This window comes from Choristoneura fumiferana, chromosome 11 (genome assembly GCF_025370935.1).
Source record: "Choristoneura fumiferana chromosome 11, NRCan_CFum_1, whole genome shotgun sequence".
Taxonomy (NCBI): Eukaryota; Metazoa; Arthropoda; class Insecta; order Lepidoptera; family Tortricidae; genus Choristoneura; species Choristoneura fumiferana.
The window spans coordinates 13,049,997-13,072,139 of NC_133482.1; the positions used below are offsets into that span (position 1 = coordinate 13,049,997).

The 22,143-nt window shown below is 39.1% G+C and overlaps 1 protein-coding gene across 2 annotated transcripts in view; it reads left to right on the forward strand.

Moving 5' to 3' along the window:
• Positions 1-22,143, forward strand: part of LOC141432830 (uncharacterized) — a gene marked incomplete in the record, with an annotated part of 78,495 nt that overhangs the window by 42,219 nt on the left and 14,133 nt on the right. For both annotated transcript variants that reach the window (XM_074094620.1, XM_074094621.1), the window contains 12 exon segments: positions 12,759-12,838; positions 13,600-13,743; positions 14,200-14,393; positions 14,766-14,997; positions 15,894-16,034; positions 16,657-16,978; positions 17,268-17,554; positions 18,182-18,378; positions 19,053-19,233; positions 20,210-20,414; positions 21,080-21,273; positions 22,101-22,143. In XM_074094620.1, coding sequence (XP_073950721.1) covers positions 12,781-12,838; positions 13,600-13,743; positions 14,200-14,393; positions 14,766-14,997; positions 15,894-16,034; positions 16,657-16,978; positions 17,268-17,554; positions 18,182-18,378; positions 19,053-19,233; positions 20,210-20,414; positions 21,080-21,273; positions 22,101-22,143 — 2,198 coding nt within the window.

A 22,143-nucleotide genomic window follows, 5' to 3' on the forward strand; every position in this document is an offset into this window, starting at 1 on the left:
CGTCTCCCCAACCTGACTGTGAAATTTTCATGAGGGTAACTCCATGTTTTACTGCGGTAGGTACACAACTGCCTGTGTATTATTTAGACTAGCTGGAACTGGGGGTTAAAAATTGCAAGGAGGAACCAGTAATTCATTATGAATCTGAGGGGCTACTACGAAACTCGCGAATCGAAGTTCGTATCGCACCGTCCCTTTCACTCGCGTATTAAATGACATAAGCGTCGGTGGGACGGCAACTTACGAAGTACAAAAAAAATTTCGACCAACTCGGATCATACACAAAGAAATTAGTACATCTATTCATTCTTTTATTAAAATTTTAATAAAATCAAAAATAACGCTTCATATAGTTCAAGTAGGTACGTCGATCTAATAATTAGGTACATTTCTTTGAAATATATTATTTTGAAGAAATACGACCACTTAAGCACTGAATATAGATCAGTATCAAAAAGGTATCAAACTGCGAAATTTTACTTTCTAATACTTTTTTGTTTTATTTTTAAGGTTTTTGCATTAGATTTTTTTAATCGAACTCATGCCGAAACTAACCAACTGTTTAGAACACATCAGAAACTAGAAAAGTATGTACCTATAAATGAAGCTAAGAATCGAACCCAGCTTTATCTTTCGGTGATTCGTGCTTCACCATATACAACAAGCAAAGTATTTAGAAAGCCAATACGAAAAAACCGGCTAAGCGCGAGTCGGACTCGCGCACCGAGGGTTCGGTATAAATATTTTTATTATATGATGTAACTAAAAATTTACGGTTCTCGCAATTTTTCCTTTATCTGTGCTATAAGACGTTGCTTCGTACCAAATTTCAAGATTCTGAGCTCGGGAAGTACCTACCCTGTAGGTTTTGATTCCTTTGTGAGTTTCGAAAATTTGCGGAAATTTGCGGCATAAACGGCTGTATGTTTTGATTGCGTTGGCTTAGAAGTTTTATTTTTTCACAGCTCCAACTCCAAGGGACAGTTGAGTATTTGATATAAATTTCAGCTTGATAACTCCACGCGTTCCTGGGTCTTGACAGACGGACGGACGGACAACAAAGTGATACTATAAGGGTTCCGTTTTTTCCTTTCAAGGTACGGAACCCTAAAAATTCTCAATGTAAGAAAGAAAGAAATACATGTTATTCACAACAACACAATGTACAAATACACAACACGAAAGATAAGGTAAATGCGGTTGCAAATTGGATACTGATGGATGGAATGTGTTCGCGAAACAAACAATTTTGAAAATATCTAATTAATTTGTGATTTTTATAAGTTAACAGAAGCTTAACAAACCTTTATGGGTGAGGGATTAAATATGTAGTAGGAGCCGAGCCAAGACTACTTACCTAGTGTTTAGATAAGGCTACTACTTGGCAATAGTGAAATCGAGAAAGCAAGCCCAGACATCAATAACCTCTACCAGGCTTGTAACGGCGGTGGCACTACACTTCGTATTTTATATTTATATGTTGGAATCAAGAACCATTGGTTGTAAAGGTCAGAAACTAAAAGAATGAGGGTTTTCACGGAGGCGAAATATCGCTAGATGGCGTTAGTATCGTGAGGTCCGTTTGATGTTGAATGAGGGCTATCGTTTTTTGTCTCACTAGATGGCGCACTGTTGCGTGAGGTTTTAAAGTATGGTTTTGAAAGTCTGTTATTACGGGCGTGAAAACAAAGATTAGATTAAAATCATATTTAATACACCTTAAAACCGTACCATATAAATATCGAGCATGCCACAGTGTTGCATAGTCCCTGTTTTGTTCGGAAAAAAGGGAGGACAAAGGTTTCCGAAAGACAAAACTGTCTCAAAACACAGACATTCATTGTCCCGGAACGCATATTTGCCATAATTAATTTCAGATATTGCAAAATATTCACAAAATTATTCTAATTATAAATAAACCAAATGCAGCTCACCCAAAAACTATGAGATTTGACATTTCGGAGACCTCACGCTACACTAGCGCCTCTAGCGGCGAATTCATTCGCGATAGCCCTCATTAACTATGAGGTATGTTATCTGTCTATACTTAATACATTATATTTATTTATTCATTAACCAATGAAATTTTACGGCGTTACAGTTTATATCAAAAATTAATTTTATACTAATGCACCAGTAATATAAAAGGTAATAAATAACAATTATTCGTATTCTGTGGTATTATCTAATACTAATAATAATTGAGGGTTTGTTTTGTATGTGTTGTTTATATGTAAGGATAATCCCTGAAGCTACGGGACCTATTTTGATATGGCAATGGCATACCTCTACAGCGCACAACTGGCCAGTTAGAGAAGAACACAATTCTAAATTTCAAACTATCGGTTCTCTTTTGTTTTTTCTGTCACTGGCTCTTCTGTTTGGCAAGCCGTGCCACGTTTAGATCTTTGGTTTAGATTTGTTTTGGCGACAGTTGAAGCTGTCTCTGTGTCAAATTATTATTTTACAAAGCTTATTGCAGCCCTTTCGTTCCTGCTTCATTCATCTTTCCTACTCTACCATTCCTCTGCTCTGCTATCTCGGAGCAGATCGCCAGCGAAGACTGAAGCCCCGCTGGACGGTCTGAGGCTCCCTATACCTTGCCCTGTCTCCTCCTTATCCGGCAAGCTAAGACCAATGTTTTTAAGCCACTAATAGGTACTATAAATGCGAAAGTTTCTAAGTCTGTTTGCTACATACTCACGTCTTAACCGCTGAACCGATTTAGAAGAAAATCGATATACAGATAGTTTGAGTCCCAGGGAAGAAAACTTGCTTAGTTACCGCGGAATAGCGATAAAAATACAATACCGTTAGGTACGCGGGCTAAAAGGAAACATGAAATTAACAACCGAAACAAAAAAGAAGTTTTGTGTAATAGTGCTGGAAGGGAGATGAATTATAGCTATTATTTATATTGACAGTAAATACTGAGGTTTTATGGAGGCATAAAAATATACGACTGTTAAGTCGTTACGGGTAGGAAAGTTTAATTAAATTAGAACATTATTGTGTCTGATTTGTCGAAATGGTAAACTGGGCTTGCGATGTAGCTCAGCTTTCTTCACTGGGGTTTGATTGAAGCTTGTGTCTTCATATTTTTTGTCTTATGAAAATTAATATTTTAGGCGAGATGGATTGATAGATTAATAAAGATAATGTTTAGGTTTACTAGAATTACTAGACAGCGAAGTGAATGAATGAAGCTAACATATTTATTTTACTTAAAATAGGAGCATTCATAAATTAACCACACCAAATTTGATTATTTTTAAAATCTGCCCCCTTTCTTTTGTTACACTTACCAGCACTTACGGAACTACAAAAAATAATTAGGTATAGTTATTTGTTCTTGCATCAAAAATTTACAGATTCTCAGTCTAAATATGTGACATAAATACTTAACTTAATAATTTGGGTAAATTAGGTTTGCTTGTGGTTTCTGTATCTAAACTCATATAGGTACGTACCTACTAATATTATACCCTTAATAATGTCATAGATTATTAAAAACTTAATTATAAAATCATTGTAAGGACCGTAGGTGTTTGATAAAATGAAAATAAATCCAGCCTCCCAAACCTCGGAGTTCACGTATAAATAAAGCCATTAAACAGTTTGTTTAAACAGCCCGCGCCTACAGTGATGTATGTATTTATGTATGTAAATACTTTATTGTACATAAAACACAAAAATAACAAAAAGAAAGCAACAAAACAAAAGAGTACAAAGTTACAAATGTGTCAATACTTTCAATTTTACGTATTTCGTCCATTGAATTATGAAAAGCTGATTCATTCATAAGCAATGGCTCTATAAAGCGAATATATTAGGTCACTTCATAGTTGTTTGTCTTTTAAAAGCCCTCCTATACTTATACATACAATTCACAAGGCCAACTCTATTGTGCACCCTGCGATAGAGTTTTCAAGACTAAGTTCGGTCTAGCGAGCCATATTAGAGCGCACGCTAGAAAATAAGTGTTTTTCTTTGTTATTATAAGTGTTTTTGCAAAATTTTATACAATGGATATATTTAGTCAGGGTCGCCGTCATCGAAACCGATGTGGAGGACTATATATATATATATATATATATATATATATATATATATATATATAGTTGTTTGTAGTGAATAGTGGACATAAAGTGAACCATTCGGCCGTCACTGATGTGTGCTGTTCTACTTGCTCGGCGGAATATGGCCCGGAACGATGCCACATCGTAATACAAGTAAAAAAACCGGCGTATTTTATACGGAATCTTCCAAGTTTCGGTATATTTTATACCTTAGGCTGCTATTACTCTTGAAGTACTAATAATTCTCAAGCAAACTTAGCCGTTATAGTTTTCCTTTAAAGTTTGATATACTTAACTACCACCATGTTTTTTTTTTTAATTTAGATTTTAGAGGGGAGGACGCTCGATTTTCATGAAAATTTTCACTTTAAAGTTGAATATTTCGCAAACAAATCACTGAATCGTCTTACCAAACCTGTAATGGTTTTAAAAGACCTATCCAACGATATCCTACACTATAGGGTTGGATGAGAAAAAAAAATCACCCCCACTTTACGTCTATGGGAGGTACCCTAAAAATTTTTTTAGATTTTTTTATTGTACCATTTTTTTGGCATAGTTTACATTTATATCCGTGCAAAATTACAGCTTTCTAGAATTGATAGTCCCTGAGCAAAGCCGCGTACGGACAGACAGACAGACATGGCGAAACTATAAGGGTTCCGTTTTTTCCATTTTGGCTGCGGAACCCTAAAAATGATAAAAAGCTTAGTAAAGGTTTTGACGTCTTTATTTTTATTCTTTACTGTGAATACTGTATATACCGTAAAGTCAACGACACCTATGTTTTCAAAAGAGATTTTAATATTTTTATCGCCTCTAATTTATGTTTGTTCATGTCGCATCCAATCCCATATGTGCTGTAAGTAGAACAAGAAAGTTAATAGTGTATTTAAATTCTAAAAGTAGGCCTATTGTGTCATTTAATTTAGACATTTGAAAGTGTGTGTCATTCCTGTCAATCCAAGCAACTGGCCCGAGCCAATTACTTTAACAATGTATTGTGTAAATAAAAATCTGCATGCTAAGCCGATTTAATAAAGTTCAACTTTAACTTCTCAGTTTGTTTTTAATTTAGGTTGGTATTTACTTTGTAATCTGATTAAAAAGGAAAGCGTTCTTAGAATAAAAGATTCTAAGCCTTTTTAAAGGTCCTTTTGTAAGCTGCCTGGTGTTGCAGATGTTTATGGGCGGTGGTGATCTCTTACCATCAGGACACCCACTTGCTCGTTTGCCATCCAGTCAAATAAATAAAATAAAATAAATAGCTAATGGAGCTTTTCAGTAGGGTTTAATTGGGAGCAAGCGATTGAGTCTAATGCTTGGTTATCTATTTAGGCGAGTAAATAAGTTTCCGGTTAATTAAAAAGGAGCAAACCATTCAAGTAGTACTATTAATAGATTATTTAGGTTGTTGAGCGTTAATCGGGTAAAATATCTAGTAAGTACCTAATTAATAATCTCAACACAGGTTTTCCGAACTGGTGGTAGTTTTTTTTTTTGACATCATAAGTGCTTGTTGTAGCCTAAATTGAATAAAGATATTTTGACTTTGACGTTGACTTTAAGTAATAGAAGAATGAGAAAGAATGACGGGGCCGGGAATCGAACCCGCTTCGTTTAGAAGGAAGTTGATGCTTAGAAATACTTTACTTACTTAAAAAATCGTAAATAGGTACTTAAAACTTACTCGTCCGGCTAGAGCTTTCCATGCATTCAGCTTTATTTAGACTAGACAATTAGATATCCGATGATTTACAAATGTAACGAAATTAATACCTACGACATTTCTTGTATTATGTATGTAAATTTTCGGTTCTTTTGGATACGGTTAATCGTGTTTTTTTGTTGTTTGATTAGTATACATAATGTGAAACCGCGGGTTATTGCCGAGTGTTACTGGCCGATTCATCATCGGCATTCCTTAAAAGTCAATAGTGATTTCACTTTCAACTCAGGAGTTCATTGTCGCTGGTACCGTTTTGAATGTTCAGATGGTGGTTTTCGTGAGGTCGTGAAAAAGTGTATTATCAGGCCCTGTACTACGAAGTGCAAAATTCGAACTTTGAACATACCTTGCCGTCCCGCTTACGATTATATTATTTAATACGAGAGTGAGAGGGACGACACGACACGAACTTCGTTTTTCGAATTTGGTAGTAGCCCCCCTGGGACGAAGTTGGGTTTGAAAATGAGACGAAACGGTTCGAGGAAATGTAGGTGCCCCGCCTTTTTTGTTGGTGTTGACGATTTTGTTAACTTTTGGATTATGTACTATTGTATAATTCTTTATTGTACATAAAATGCATAAAATTAACAAGAGAAAGCGATCTATAACAGCGAACTTATCCCTTAAAAGTATCTCTTCCAGTTAACTTTTAAAGGATTGAGAGGACATCTGAAACATGAGTACCTATACTACTCTATACTATCTATGAAGTTATGTCTACTTACGCTAAAGTACGTGACTGTATTTGACTTAAATTTACTGTAAGTTAACTGTTAGGTTTACATAATTTGTTGAAGTATCCTCCTATTGAATGCGGTAAGATGGGTGGGTTAGTTTAAAAAAATCTAAAACACTTCATGATCAAAAAAATTCAAGGAAAACGATACATTATTGGACTTCAGATTTGGGAAAACGAACAATTCACCCACACCTTCTCCTAATACAAAATACGAGTATATGCTATAAAATTGTTAAAACATCAATTTTCTAATTATCTGCTTACTTGGTCGCTATTAAACAAACAGCAAGAGCAATAATATTATACAACCTTAACTGATTTAAATTGTAAAACCAAAAGGATGGAATACGTAATTATGAAGTCAGAAAGTACATTATGAATTTTTATGAGGCATTTTAAGATTTAAAGGTACTTTGGAACCATAGAACCATGCATTTACTGCAGCTGGGGTCGAATTTTAAAAAGCCTCCAAGAAAATCTGCGTTCTGGTACAATTTCGACTACATGAGAAAATTAATAGAAGCGTTAATCTTCTATTACTTTTTTCGTATTTCAAATCTTACTAATGTTGTCTACGATTTGGATAAAACTTAATGTACACAGTCATAGGATACTATTTAGGTATTTAAGGTATGCACAAATCCTGCAGGCTAAGGCATGCATTAAGAGTAGGTAGCGCTACTGTTGCCCTGGATTTAACCCACTGCACGCCAATGGCTGCAGGGTAGTAATCATAGGCGTATATAGAGGAGGGTCCGGGTGGGCCTTGCCCACCCCAGTATGGTCTAGTGCCCACCCCCGGATCTTGGGCTACCGTTTCAAAATTCTATAGTACTGATATCTTCACACAAAAATCCAGAAACCCCCCTTGAAAAATAACCCTAGATACGCCAATGATAAAATAAACAACTAACTAATTCTATTCAAAAGTGAAGGTTTCGAGTCGCTACTTAAACCTTAAATCAAACAGCTAATAATGCACCTGTAATCACCATTCTACAATCAAACCGTTTAACAACCCACTGTAACACTCTATCACAATCAACGACATTACAATCTTCGTAGCAGACACAGCACCAGTACACTGCGACAAGGTTCTACAGAGAGTTCCGAAGTTACGGATACGATAATGAACGCCGTATACCAACAATGACGCGTGACATCGACTTCCTTCTGTTTCTTGAAGGAAACAAACATTGCATAAACCTTAACTACGATAAAGAACTTAAAACGTTTTTAACGTTACTGACAGCCCATATGTACTTGCCTAATAATGAAACTTTTCTAAGCATACAAAATTTATTTTATTTTATTTTCTGTAAATTAGTACTACCTATAATCTATATTTTCTAACATGATGCAAATGACATAGGCCAAACTGACGTAACTACGACCCTCCTACTGTTACGAAAACTATCGATACTTTTCGCGATTTTCAGATTTTTTCCTTTACTTGTGCTGTAAGAGCTTCCTTCTTGCCAAATCTGATGATTCTAGGTCTACGGGCAGTAGGTACCCTATAGGTTTTGATTCCACTGCGAAATGTATGAAAAATAAGGCTCAAATAGCCGTATCTTTGAATTGTATTAATGTAGAAGCTTTATTTTTTTACAACTTCAAGGGGCCGCAAGCATAAGTATTAAGGTGTTAATTTCAACTTGATACCTCCACCGACGGACTGACGGACAGACATACGGACAACAAAGTGATCCTATAAGGGTTCCGCTTTTCCTTTTTTAGGTACGGAACCCTAAAAAAAACATTCTGTCACACAAGTCAGAAGAACTTACAGTAACAAAATTAAATTGTCTAACTCCGACCATTCAAACATTATCATACGTTACATGTCTACTTCTCGCCTTTCACCACCGACACGCCACGTGCGCCTTGCGTCACCGCTGGGTTCTTTATAATGAACTCGTCAACTACATTACTCACTGCGTCAAAATTTACCTCACAGCATTGCCTAACCGAAGCGGGCACCTAAAAATACCTCATCATTTTCAAATCGTTAGGAGTTCCTAAGTTTCTTTTTAAAGTTTTAATGAAGCAGAATGCAAACTGTCAGTACTTTTTACGGTTTCTCGTTAAAAGTTCATTTTAACTCGGTTGCGATTTAATCAGCTTATAACTTTACTTAGTTAAAACTTGAAACTAACCTCTACAAATTAAAAACTTCATAAATATCAGATTTGGTTCAACTAAAATTATTCTAAAATTAGCATAGACAATGTAGAGCACCGATTGACTTTCTTCAACATCCTGCTTCAAGTATGTGCATGAAATTTTCTTTCCATAAAATAAATGCACAAGAAATACAAAAGTGCAGAGTAACATGATAGCGGATACATTTCCGTCGATCTTCCGTTAGGAAGAAAAAAGTGTAAAGCGTGGGAAGAAAACTCTATGGATCAGGCACCGTTTACACTAACAGGAAGATGTTTCTATAGAGAATGGAGTAGCTAACAATGCAATTAGCGTAGGCGTTGCGGTTAATCATAATGCGTGTGCCTAATTATCCGTTGTTACAGATTAGAAATTAGAAACTTGATAGACAATGTAATAAAAAGTTTACAAGTCAGCCAAGCGGGCTGTGTCAATTTTTGTGCAAACAATTTTTCTTGTAAATTATAAGATAGTTTGTAAAGGTAACTTTAAAACAAAGTTTTCAATTGTGCAGTTGTTTAAATAAATAAACCAGCGGGAAAAAATCATCAAACACTTGACAGTTGTAACAAAAGGCAACTAAACAAAACAATTGAATGCCGCTGTTGATTGTCACTAGCCGCGCGGGTCGATGGCCGCAAGAGAAAGTGCTTTCAAATTGCTATTAGCATGACACCTTGCGTCATCGAGGTTCAATGTCATTTTCATTGATTTTGAACGATCCGCCTGCTCGTTTGCCCCCTATACCATAAAAAAAAAAAAAAAAAAAACGACGGAAACTGACTGGGTCTTATTGAATAACACTAAAGGAAAATTTAAGAACGCCGAACTAAAAAAAGAGGGAAACAAATGTCACGCCTGTGCCCTTAGTGTAAGTTTTCGGTTACGAAATACGTCTCGATCGCGTTCGCGTTAAAATCTCAATTTGTATGCAAATACGAACAGCGCCTCTAGCGGAACGTTTGCGATGTTTATGTTTGCAAACAAATTGAGATTTTAACGCGAACGCGATCGAGACGTATTCTGTAACCGAAAACTTACACTAAGGGCACTGAAAACACGACCGCTAATATGGTTAAGAAGACATTTTTTATTTTCCCACCAAATACATTATTGCAGATTAAGTATACTGAATATTATAATATATCTTATTGATGAATACCTATTGTATTGAAACCTGTAAAAACACGAAAAAATATGGGGTCATTGACAGCAGGAAAGGCGAAAAAGTGGCTACATCGATTGTGGAATAAAACACACACGATAATATTTATGTTTTTCTTATTATTTAGCTCTGCTTTACTCCACTAAATACCCTGCACTTTTATGAATAACCGTTGAAATATCGACTCTACCTACTATTTCGAATGCATAACGTGCGATTTATTCCATAATATTAAAATATTGTGTTGTAGAGTTGTAATCCAATCCATCTAACAAATCTGACTAGATGGATAGATAGATAAAACGTTTATTTGGTACTGCAAGCAAACACACACAATCAAAGATTACAGAAATACAAAAAATCAGTCCAAACTTAAAAGTAATCATTTATATTGTTTGTGAGCGCTGTGGTGGTGCAAAAAGGCCATAGCTCAGTGGTCAACATTTACTATTTGATATTTAGGCCATATTCTATTCCCCTGAGTATTAATATGATTATAATGTACACTGACTCATGCGCATAATCATATGAGCCATAACAATGCACAAAGAACATACCAGAATAGTACTGGGGTTACACTGATCAGAATAAAATATACAGTCACCAGCAGCAATGTCTGACACAACAAAGCGTACATGAAATATCTGATACGACTCTATTTCTAGACTCGGTAGGAATTGTCAGATATTTTTGCACACTCCGCTGTGCCAGATATTAATGCAGCATAATAAAGCTCAAACTAATTTTCGGATGATGGCCAAAAAATAGTAGTGTTTCTAGGTCTAGGAAACTACATACCATTTGGAATGTCCGAGTCGAGTTTTAGCTGGTTACTGGATAAATAAATACACTTAATGCAAGCTCTTTTGTTAAATGAAATGGTATTTTCATATAACCTTAATAAGTTTCAAATCAACATCAAAATACCCCCCCCCCCCACACACACACACGCATTTACGCGATTGACGATACAGTCGCATTTAGATGATCGCTAACACATAAACATAGACAGCTCCGGTGTTTATGATGGCGCCTGTAGGTACATAATAGGTATACACACAGACACCGGGACAGATGAAAATAAATAATATCAAGCGATTTTACTTTGAACTATCTGCGAAAATGGAAGAAAAATAATTAAGTTTTTTTTTCGTTACACATCTCTAGTGGTGGCCAGTAGTCATTTAATTCTGAACGCGTCGTTTAGGCGGGAAAGCCCGCAAGTGGCGCGAGGACGCATGCGCAAACGCTCTGAATCACGATGCGTTCAGAAATCGGACGTGATTTAACTAGTAAAGTTGTGGTTGACTGACGCTTTCCACCTAACTTCACTAGTTCTGCATTGACCCCATTTAAGTTCCTGCTGGAATGCTTGCCAACTTTAAAAAGTTTTTTTTATTAGTTTGCAGCTGGCATATCCTCAACGCAACTCATATAGGTACTTAAATACTCGGGTAGTGTCGAGGCGCTGTAACTACAGGATTTCCACCGGGTTACCTAAATTTTTTTACAGGACGTCATTGATGATGAATGTAAAGTTTCTGTACCTAAGTCAAAGACAAAGTCGAAATCAAGACATCTTTATTCAATTTAGGCTATAACAAGCACTTTATTAATGACAAAAAAATCTACCACCGGTTCCGAAAAACGATGTGTAATAATATGTTTTTTTTAAACAGATTTACAATATTATTAAATGATATCTATACATCACAAGTATTTAACATAACTTCATTTTTAATTTTAACGCAGTAGATTCGCTATTTGAAGTAAGGGATCGCCAATGCCGATCGAAATTATTTCCAAATATATCTACACTAAAAGGCTAGTAAAGTTAACACCATAAATACAAACAAAATAAATGATATAAGTAGGTATAGATAGTTCATTATTGATGCGCTCATCGCTGTAATTACATCCGCAAGGCTGTGCCTTATTCGGCACAGATAACAGTGGGCCTTATTAGGACAAAGATTAATCAGGCTGTCTAGGTAGACGATGTGATTTAGTATCGTAGGCGGATTTTCGCAGCACAATTAATGCTTCGGTGGTGGACCTTTGTGTACCGGGTCCTGTTGGGTGCATGATTAATTTGAATAATTAAGAACTTTGAATTAAGGTAGTGCAGATACGCCACGTTGGCTACATTGACTGTATTAATTGGCGTATTCTGAGAGCCCCCACTAGCCATTTGAATTCAAATTACTGAATTTTCCCAAATTCCGACAATTACAATGTTTTGATCTTAATTTACGTTGTATGTTGAGACACGAGATTATGAACCGTAAAGTTTCCATGATAAAAATGGTATTTTTCCATGATAAATAAACCCAACGTGCTTCTTAAACGATGATAAATAGGTACACAAATTTGAACGGTGCTCTTTTTAATAGCAAAACAAGTGCGTCATTATTTATCATTTTGCTAAACCTCAGGTTTACCTACAGCTAAAAAAATACGTATTTGTTATTTTAGACTACTCTCTAAATACCTACATCAAAATAAATCAAATCGGAACCGGACAATTGGGTACCTTTTTTGTTAGAAGAGAGAAAAAGAGATACATTACTATAATCCAATCCACTTTGTTTTTTTTTTGCATTAGAAAAAGGGTAAGCAATCGTGACGAGTCTTTTTTTGGAAATCGTTTTAAAAACTTATGTGATACCAAAAGCATGTAACTGATCATAATGGCCTTGCTAATTGCTACATATTTGCTATGACTTATTTTTCAAAGGTGATTTCAATAAAAAGACACGTCAAGATCGCTTACCTTCCTTCTAATGCTAAAAAAACGAAGTAGGTATAGGTAAGTAAATACTTAGTACTTATTTGATTATCATGAAGGTTTACTATATTGTGTATTGTGTTTTGTTACAGAGCCGTCGTGTGTAATGCAACAATGGCGGTCGCGGTGAGGGCGGTGTTGCTCTGCGCGTGCGCGATGCTGCTGCATAGCGGTGCGTACAATACAAATATACTTACTAGACTTTACCCGCAGCTTCGCTGACTTAAATCATTAGATCCAGCAGTTGACTTAAAACTACGGGATTTTAAGCAATTCTCATGGGAATTAATAATAACTCCTGGAGTGGTAAGCGTCCGGGTCGCTAAAAAATACTAAAATATATAACACTCGCCATAAGAAATAGCCTATGTGTTATTCCAGATATCCGGCTATCTTCGTACCAAATTTCACCCATATCTGTGCTGCCGTTTTAGTGTAAAGGAGTAACAAATATACACACACATATAATTAATTTAAGCAGAAGATCGCGGGTTCAAACCTCTACATTTCTCGGCATTTAAATATAAAATCCTGGATATACTTATCGTCTATACGTTTCACCACTCATTGATAAATTAGTACATACCTGGGCGATCGAGCTTCCCTCGGGCTACAACTTGTACACACGCATTTTTTCCAGAGATAAGACCCAAACTAAATCGATTGTACTTCCCCGAAAACCTATACATATATAACAAATTCCATCGAAATCGTTAGAGTGCTTCCCCGATGTTAACGAACAAATTCCATGTAAGCAAAAGTTATTCTCCCCGAAATAAAAAAAAAAGGTAAATGTGTAAGGATGTTGGAGTTTCTATATTCGTTCACTAGATGGCGCTAGGAGTCGCTAAACGCATAATTTATAATAAGTGATGAAGCCATCCGTTAATCTCTCCATTGCGGCCTACCATAAACACGGTTATTGTTGTACAGCAAGCGCGGAGCTACTCGGGCGGTGTCCCGCGCAGGCGGCGTGCCCGGCGCGCGCGGCGCCCTGCGCGAGCGACGACGACTGCGGGGAGCGGGCCTGCTGCGACACAGCATGCGGGAAGACCTGCGTGGACCCGCTGTACACAGGTAATATACGTCTAAATGCTAGTCCGAATAGTTTTTGTCTACCACCTGTATAGTATAGAAACTCTGTTGATGCCACAACAATATTTACGGTGACGTCACGATTACGTCACGATTTATCCCCGGAGAGCGGCCGTTTAGACTGCGAGCTGCGCCGTGTAGCCAAGGCGGCGATACGTATTTACTTGTACGTATGCGTATATACGTATTGTCTTGTTGTCAAATACTGTACCTAATTCTTATTAAAAGCGATAATATTGCTTTCCTTGGAAAATCTCTGTACCTGTATTTTCTGCACTGCTTATTATGTTGGTTGTTCATAAGTATATTGTAAAGTTATTGTGCATCATCCTGAGTTTTTCTTCTGCGATCCTGATACCCTGGCTTGGAGAGAACTACACCAAAGAGGAATGCCCTTACAACTTCACTTTTAGCACCATAATAATTTACTTCTTCCAGGCTGTGAGAACATCAGGCTATCATCCGAGCGGATATCGCGAGCCCTGGCCGCGGAGAACAGTCGTGGAGGCAGAGGCCTCATAAAGTCTGTGCGCGCGCCGCGCTGCCGCACCTCGGATGGAGAGTTTGAGGAAATCCAGTGCGACAACGAGATCGTCAGCTCGTGCTGGTGCGTCGACCAGGCCGGGTTTGAGGTGAGCTTGCTAGCATTGCTATCAATTTAAACATCTGAATACTCCAAGTACCAGGCTGTAAGAAGCTGTGTGTGGCGGTCTGATCTAGGTTTCAAAGATAGTTTTTATTTGCGATAATTTCTTTTTATTTTGTGTGCCAGATACCTATGATGCCGTGTTCGATCAAACCGACATGTCACGCACAATAACAGTAACTTAATACTTGTGAAACAGCCCTTTAATCGACATCTACTTAAAACAGATATTTAGATAAATGTATTCACAAACAAGCCACGGCAATTAAGTTGTTTCGACACAAAAGGCACCGACTCGGTGCTACGGCATTGCAACAGCACCGAAATAATCATTAATTCGACTGTACCGTTCCACCAGGTGCCTGGCACACGCGCGCCCGCCGCCGCACTCGTCAACTGCACCCGCAAGGCGCCCTGCGCAGCGCACACGTGCCGCATGCTCTGCCCGCTCGGCTTCGAGCTGGACGCGCGCGGCTGCCCGCTTTGCAAGTGCCGGGACCCCTGCGCCGGTGTCACCTGCCCCGGACAGCTGTCTTGCCAACTAGAGGAGACCCCTTGCCTGAGACCGCCGTGCCCGCCCGTACCTAACTGTAAGTGGTTTCCGACGATGTGTCGGTAGCTGTATGCACTTTGCAAATGCCTGAACCTACTCCAGCCAGCTGTTGTGCCGGTTAGAGAAACGCCCTGCATGTAAGCCGCCCTACCCCGCCGTGCCTAGCCTATCCAGATTAAATATAAAGTCTAAACCTTTGTTTAAGAAAACAAGCTAATAATTATGTCCACCCAAATAACCTACAAATGGTTTTGGTAATTATAATTTGCTCACGACCAGAGTATAAATTGGTACTTTTAAAAGTTCTGTTGCCGTAGCTTGTGATAGGCGTATTTAAACAAGATTCTTATTTGTTTACTAAACTGAAATGCCATTGTCACTATTAACATGCATAGTATCTACAACTCGCAGCAATGTAAATATAAGTCATTCGGTGCACGTTGTTTGCCATATTGCAGACTTCCTTACAAGGCCTTACCTTTTGACGATGGCTATCATGACGCAAGTGGATCGCTCAATATGACTGGTCAAGGATTTGATCTGCAGACATGTCTAATCTAAAATTAGTATTGCTTATTCAAAGAACCGAAGCATGAAGCGTTGCTAGACCTCCCACTAGGTGGACTAACGATGTCGCGAGAGTTGGGGCAACGGTATCCACCGTACCTAAGAGGCGAGGTTGTCGTTCATTGTGGCATTCTCGGGGGAAGGAGGCCTTTGTTCAACAGTGAACATCTTCCGGCTGATGATGATGATACAAAGATGTCAATACAGACCAATTTGACTCAAATAGAAAAAAAACGCACATACGCAGACCGAATTATGCTGCTGGTTTGTATATTCCAATTTTTTTTTAGCCATCGAAAGAAATGTGTCCAAAGAGATGCCTAGTTAAATTCTCCAATAGTCATAGGTATCCCTGAATATTTGCAGGTAAACGAGCAAGGAGTCTCCAGAACATCTGCCCTGCAGGCGAACCGCTGCTGATATCAGAAACTAGTCGCCCATTCCTCTGTGGAACAGACCCTGGCAAACCCAACTGTCCGCCTCTTTACAAATGTCTGGTCGAGTCAGGCAAGTAACCTTATACATCTTACTTAAAAATTAAATGGGAATGTAAACGGTAACAAATTAATTTAAGAGTACATATAGCTCATGTCATGTCTTCGTTAGATTCAAGTTGTGCACTTAAAAGAAAGGTTTTTTGTGGGTTCCGTAGTACTACAAGAAACCCTTTGTACATACATACATAAAATCACGCCTCTTTCCTAACGGGGTAGGTAGAGACTACGTCCTTCCACTTACTATGAAACCCTTTGTAGTTAAGCCGTAGCCGTCCGTCAATCCGCATGCAGTATACCTTAGATACTGCCAATGGTAGACAGCTATAATTTTGCATGAGTATTATATGATGGTAACCACGTCGACAAAGCGGTACATACTTAGGCAAAATTAAGTTTTGAAAATAAAACTTGATTATTGACTGCCTCCCCTATATGTAAAGTAGAGATGATTTTCTCACCTAAAGCCGAAGTGTATCACTGGATTGGTATTTCCAAAACATTACCTATAGGTTTAGAAAGATTGTTGTAGGTACTTACATACCTAAAACTAATCTAAAAGGAAAAGCCATAGGAATGCCACAGTTGCGTCCATAAAGGCCTACTTTAGCTCCAACTTCAAAGTTTCCTTTCAGGTAACGATTACGGAGTATGCTGCCCAGCGTCCCTAGAGCTCCGTAAGGCTGGAACCTGCCCGGCCCCGACCACCTCAGAGCTGGACTGCGGCGCCCCATGCGCACACGACCTCGAGTGCCCTTCCATGCAGAAGTGCTGCGATGGCGGGGAGTGCGGAAAACACTGCGTTCTACCGCAGAATGTTACCATGTGCAATCAGCAGAAGATGCTGGCTGAGTTGCTAGTGATTAGTGAGAAAGAAGGAAGGGGCTACGTGCCGCAGTGCACGAAGGACGGATCGTTTGAGTCAAGGCAGTGCTCGAGGAATGGATTGGTTTGTTGGTTAGTGCTTTTTTGTTATCAACATTTGCTAAAATGTTAAAGCAAATATTCTACATATTATGTTCCCGAATTGATCCATAATAACTAAGCAGATTTAGGACTTTTGTTTTATCCATCTCTGTTAAGTTCCCTTGAGTTTAAGTTGTGAGTTAATAACAGATATTTGTGATACTTACCTCTGTTTATGGCATCATAATTATCGATCACATAAGATATCATATCAGGAAGTAAACAGAGAATTGTGTGACAGGGGACTTTTGTCTCACCAATTGCTATCTATAATCTACAGGTGTGTAGACACAGAAGGCAATAAGCTCCGTGGCTCCATGGGTCCCGCTCCCTCCGTCCAATGTTCGGAGACACCGCGTCCCGCCCGCTCCGGTGGAAGGAGCCTGGACTCCTGTGCTCGAGCGCTTTGTGCTGGCGTCTGTGAATACGGATACAAGAGCGCCAATGGATGCCCGACGTGCGAGTGTGATGACCCTTGCGAAGGCTTCCCTTGTCCAGATGGAGAGGAGTGTATCCGAGTCAAGGATGCGGACTGTACTGGCGAGCTGTGTACTGGATATCCTGTTTGTAAGTAGCACCAATCAGTAAGTTAGTTCTCTTTAATGTAAGTATCTTAGGTTTGCTTTGTGTATTGAATTTGTTGGATGATATCTGGCAGTCGGCTTCGGTTGCAACTGATAAAGGATCCTTTACCACCCGAAAGGTTGTCAGAATCAGAATGAATGGGGTTAAGTACCTGGTAGACTGGTAAAGTAAACACTGTTTCCCAAAGACATACTCGTATAGCATACTGTGGGGTTACGGGTATATTGCCAGCGCTTTTAGGTAAAAAATGGTAGGCTGTTTTTTTGTTGTACCGTTGATATATTCTTATCATTGTCTAATGGTATTAATTCTGCACCGTATTACACATATTTTGGACTCTCATGTGAACTTGTGCTGTTTTTTTTTAGAGCAAGTTTATGACAGTGCAGGGACAGCTAGGGACGGTGACTCAAAGGGTTATGCCGTTTTGTCACCAAATTAGTGTTAAATATTATTGATTATACGTATTTATGTTAGTCAGTAAGGTATTCATTGTATCCAAGTTGCCTGAAATAAATGGATTTATTCTTATTATAATTAATGCAATGACAGCACTAGCACATACATGGCCAATTAATACATGGGCTTATCAAAATTCCTAATTCTCAGGCCGTCCTCGAGTATCGTACGAGAACCCGTGCGAAGTGGGCGTGCCGGCCACGGACGACGACGGTTCCGTGGTTGGCTGTGGTAGCGACCAGGACTGCCCCAGCCAGCACGTCTGCACTCGCACCAGGCGGAGCGGCGCCGCGCTGTGCTGCCCCGACCCCAAGTTTGATAATGCCACTGACAGTGATTCTAACGAGGTGAGATTCGGGGAAGAACATATGTGACGTGACCAATATCCATGCTCTGTAGCGTGCAGTAGGAGTAGATAGCGCTGATGCTGCCTATCCTGTTGCTCTGTTACTGGTGGTGGCTTACCTACCTACAGCTGCCTACCTCAGAATTCGTCCACTATGTGGCACGGATATATTTACTTCTAATAAAGATTCAGTTATACAAGTTGTTTTTAAATGACTTAATTTAGTGGCTGTTTCACCATCCATTGATTAGTCGTAACTGACGGTTAAATGTGATGCCGTCTCTATTTGTTTTGTTCGAATAGACGGAGTCAGTTAAGACTAATCAATGGATGGTGAAACAGCTCCTTAGAATATTTCACCAGATGTTAGTTTATTATGTTAGTTTGAACACCCTTAAATTGTTTATGTTTTCCTTTTTTTTTATCCTAAATGTAGTCAAACCATCTGCCAAAACATATCTCAAATTAAAATTATAAAAATATCACCATTTCGTCAACAGCACAATATATATAGTAGATATAGCTTTACAAAAAATAAAAACAAAATAGATAATAAGTGGTCTTCCCGCTTAAAAAAGAATATGAACAAGCCAAAGTAGTTGCCACTTCCAGAAATCTTTATTTCTATCAGACTCACTTTTACGTCTAAGCTCCAAATCCCCTCCTCCCTTGCAGTTAAACATGGATTCCTGCGGCCCCGAGGCAGAAGCCGTGTGCGACCACAACTCGACGGTGAGCTGCGCTGACGGCACCTGCGAGGACGGGCTGGTGTGCTGTGGAACCAGCTGCGGCCCCATGTGTGTGGACGTGGCGAAGATGAGGCTACAGACTGACCGGGTTGATGACACGCCTACTAGTAAGTTTATAGGATGACTAGCTTTTATCTATCTGGCTCCGTACGTGGATACTATTTGAGAGTTTATTCCGTGTGATTTTCGTGGGCACAATTTTGTTGCCATATCTAGGAAAAGATTTTGTTACAGTTTCCAGGTTATATAGTAAAGTGCAGGACGTCTAAAAAGTTATCGTAAATGTTGTCAAAGTCTAATAGCCGCTCGAATAATGCCCATCAGCCCACGTGCAAAAAAGTGGACTGACGCCTGAGATTTTTACAATGACATGGATGCCTTTAAAGGGCGCGGGTAGCGATTCGTACAAGGTCGGAAACACCAGCAATCCTAGGGTCGGTGTAAATAGAAAGAAAGAAAAAAGAAAGAAGACATTTATTCACATTCACAAAGACACACAAATACAACAAAATTGAAAAATATCAATAAACAGTTAACACAAATAAAACAAAAAAAAATTGTCGAGAATTCAATCATAGAGCCTTTTCGAGAGGTACAAATTGAGATACGGGCACAGATACAGATACATATAAGTACACGTACAGTTACCGGCACCAATATCTGAAACAACAAAGCGTAATATACATAAATATCTGATACGAATCTATTTCTACGGCTGGTAGGACGTGTCAGATATTTTTGCGCGCTTCGCTGTGACAGATATTAATGCATGTGACTGTACAGATACATATCACACATATACAGCACATCAGAACAAGATAGTTAGATTGAACTTATTGAATTGCTTCGCAGGTTGTGCAGGTTTCCTCACGATTCACCGCAAAGCTCGTGATAAACAAATGTAATTCCGCACATGAATTTCGAAAACTCAGAGGTGCGAGCCGGGTTTGAACCCACGACCCTCTGCTTAGATAGTCAAACCACTAGGCCACCACGGCTTCGATGCGATATAGCTCGATTTGTAGCTCATTGGGTAAGTAGCATATTCTCAGCGACAAGGCTACAAACTTTTCTCCTCCGCAGTGTGCGAATACCTCCGCGACTTCGACGAGAAGATGGAAGGCACCGTGGACGGCATGAAGCTGGCGCTGCCGGCGCCCACGTGCGCCGCCGACGGCTCCTTCGCCCCGCAGCAGTGCGCGCGCGGCCGCTGCTGGTGCGTGGACTCCTTCGGCACGGAGATACCAGACACCAGCACGAATAATGCTTCCGCTGTCGACTGTGAGAAGTGAGTTATCACAATGCCATGGAAATAATAATCAGGGAAATATTTAACGTCATTGTTTGTATTTTGTTCCACAACAGATGCCACAGTATTGCTCTTTGGTATTTTGTGTCTTAACACGGTTTACTAAATTATGGAATTCATTAGTGAAATTAAATAAATATTTGGTTTTTGCTGATGAGATATGAGTTCTCTCTCAGATTTTATACTTTTTTTAAATAAAAATAAATATTTCTGAATAGAGCAGGAAAGAAAAAATTACCAATCCAATGAAGAGGGTATAGGTAGGTACTTGATGGTTTAATATGTCAGATTGCAATCCTGCTCGAAGCATCCTGCCTGGGCCTATAACCTGACAGATATTAGTAAAAACAAGCATTAAACTGAAAAAAATATATAATATTCAAAAGGATAAACATTATACATGCAACGCGACATGCAAAATAAAAGTGACTTGGTCACTACAAGAAAAAATATAAAGTTTTATAACTAGATTCACAATACTAAAAAGTTCCAACAGCTTATACTGTTCAACATACAGAATTATTTAGTGAAACCAACGTTTTTTTTTTTCAAAGCTTCCCTTTAATCTTCTGCCAGTTGCTCGAAAATACTGTTAGTCTTATTTATCCTACCAGCAATATTCAATGCATTAAGTACTCTTCCAGGCTCCGCGAGCAACTGGCCTGCTTGGACCTGACCTGCCGCATGGGCTGCGACTACGGCTTCGAGCTCGGCAGCAACCGCTGTCCGACGTGCCGCTGCCGCGACCCGTGCGCCGGCGTCGCCTGCCCCGAGGGCCGCGCGTGCGCTGTTGTTGACGTCGCTTGCGACGCTGACTACTGCCCGCCTGTACCTGCCTGTGAGTGTCTCATGTTCATTTAGCCCTTCCGGTTGGTTGTAGGTACCTACCTTTTGCTATAAATAAATTATTGCCAAATTTCTTCAAAATAAACATAACGAGTAATAATAATAAAAAACCATTTATTTCGGGCAATATATAAGCAATCAAATTAAGATTGTTTTTTTTTGAATCTTCTTAACGACATCTCTTGTCCGGGTGAGCGGTTGGTTCCAATGGAGTGCCGAAAGTTTCTCGATGAGGGCTACGGTATAGATGTCGGTAACGTCACTGCTTAAGTGGCTAAATAAGAAACAAACAAGCTGAGATATGAGGTGCATAGGGGAAATTCGTGTCTGTACCGTTGACCAGCAGTGGTGTAGCGGTATAGCACGTGGCACGGAATGCCGAGGACCTGGGTTCCATTCCCAGTGCTGGTCTTATTTTTCTGATTTTTCTATGCATCTTTATTTCAGTTTGTATTTTCGATATGGGTTTTACAGGATGACCGTAAAAGTAACAAAACACTTGGAATTGAAATAAAATATGCAAAAAGATTCCAAAAAACCAATCTACATAACCCCGTCTAGATGCTCTCGCGCGCTTCCATAGGGAGAGCATCTGGACGGGGTGTACCTTTGTAGCTCTAGTACCTGTGAAATGGTTTCATGGTGGCTAGCCTTGACCGTACATGAATCAGTTTGTTCGACTCTACAGTATGTGTATACTCTACCCGTGATTACGTGGTTGGCAGATGCGTCGAAACATCAAGAGCTAAATGGTAACCGCAGTCTACAAACCGTTGATATATCGTATAACTAGCTTGACAACGATATTGTCATCACCAGGTCTTCCTCGCAAGCCGGGCCAGTGCCCGTTCCTGGTGCCGCA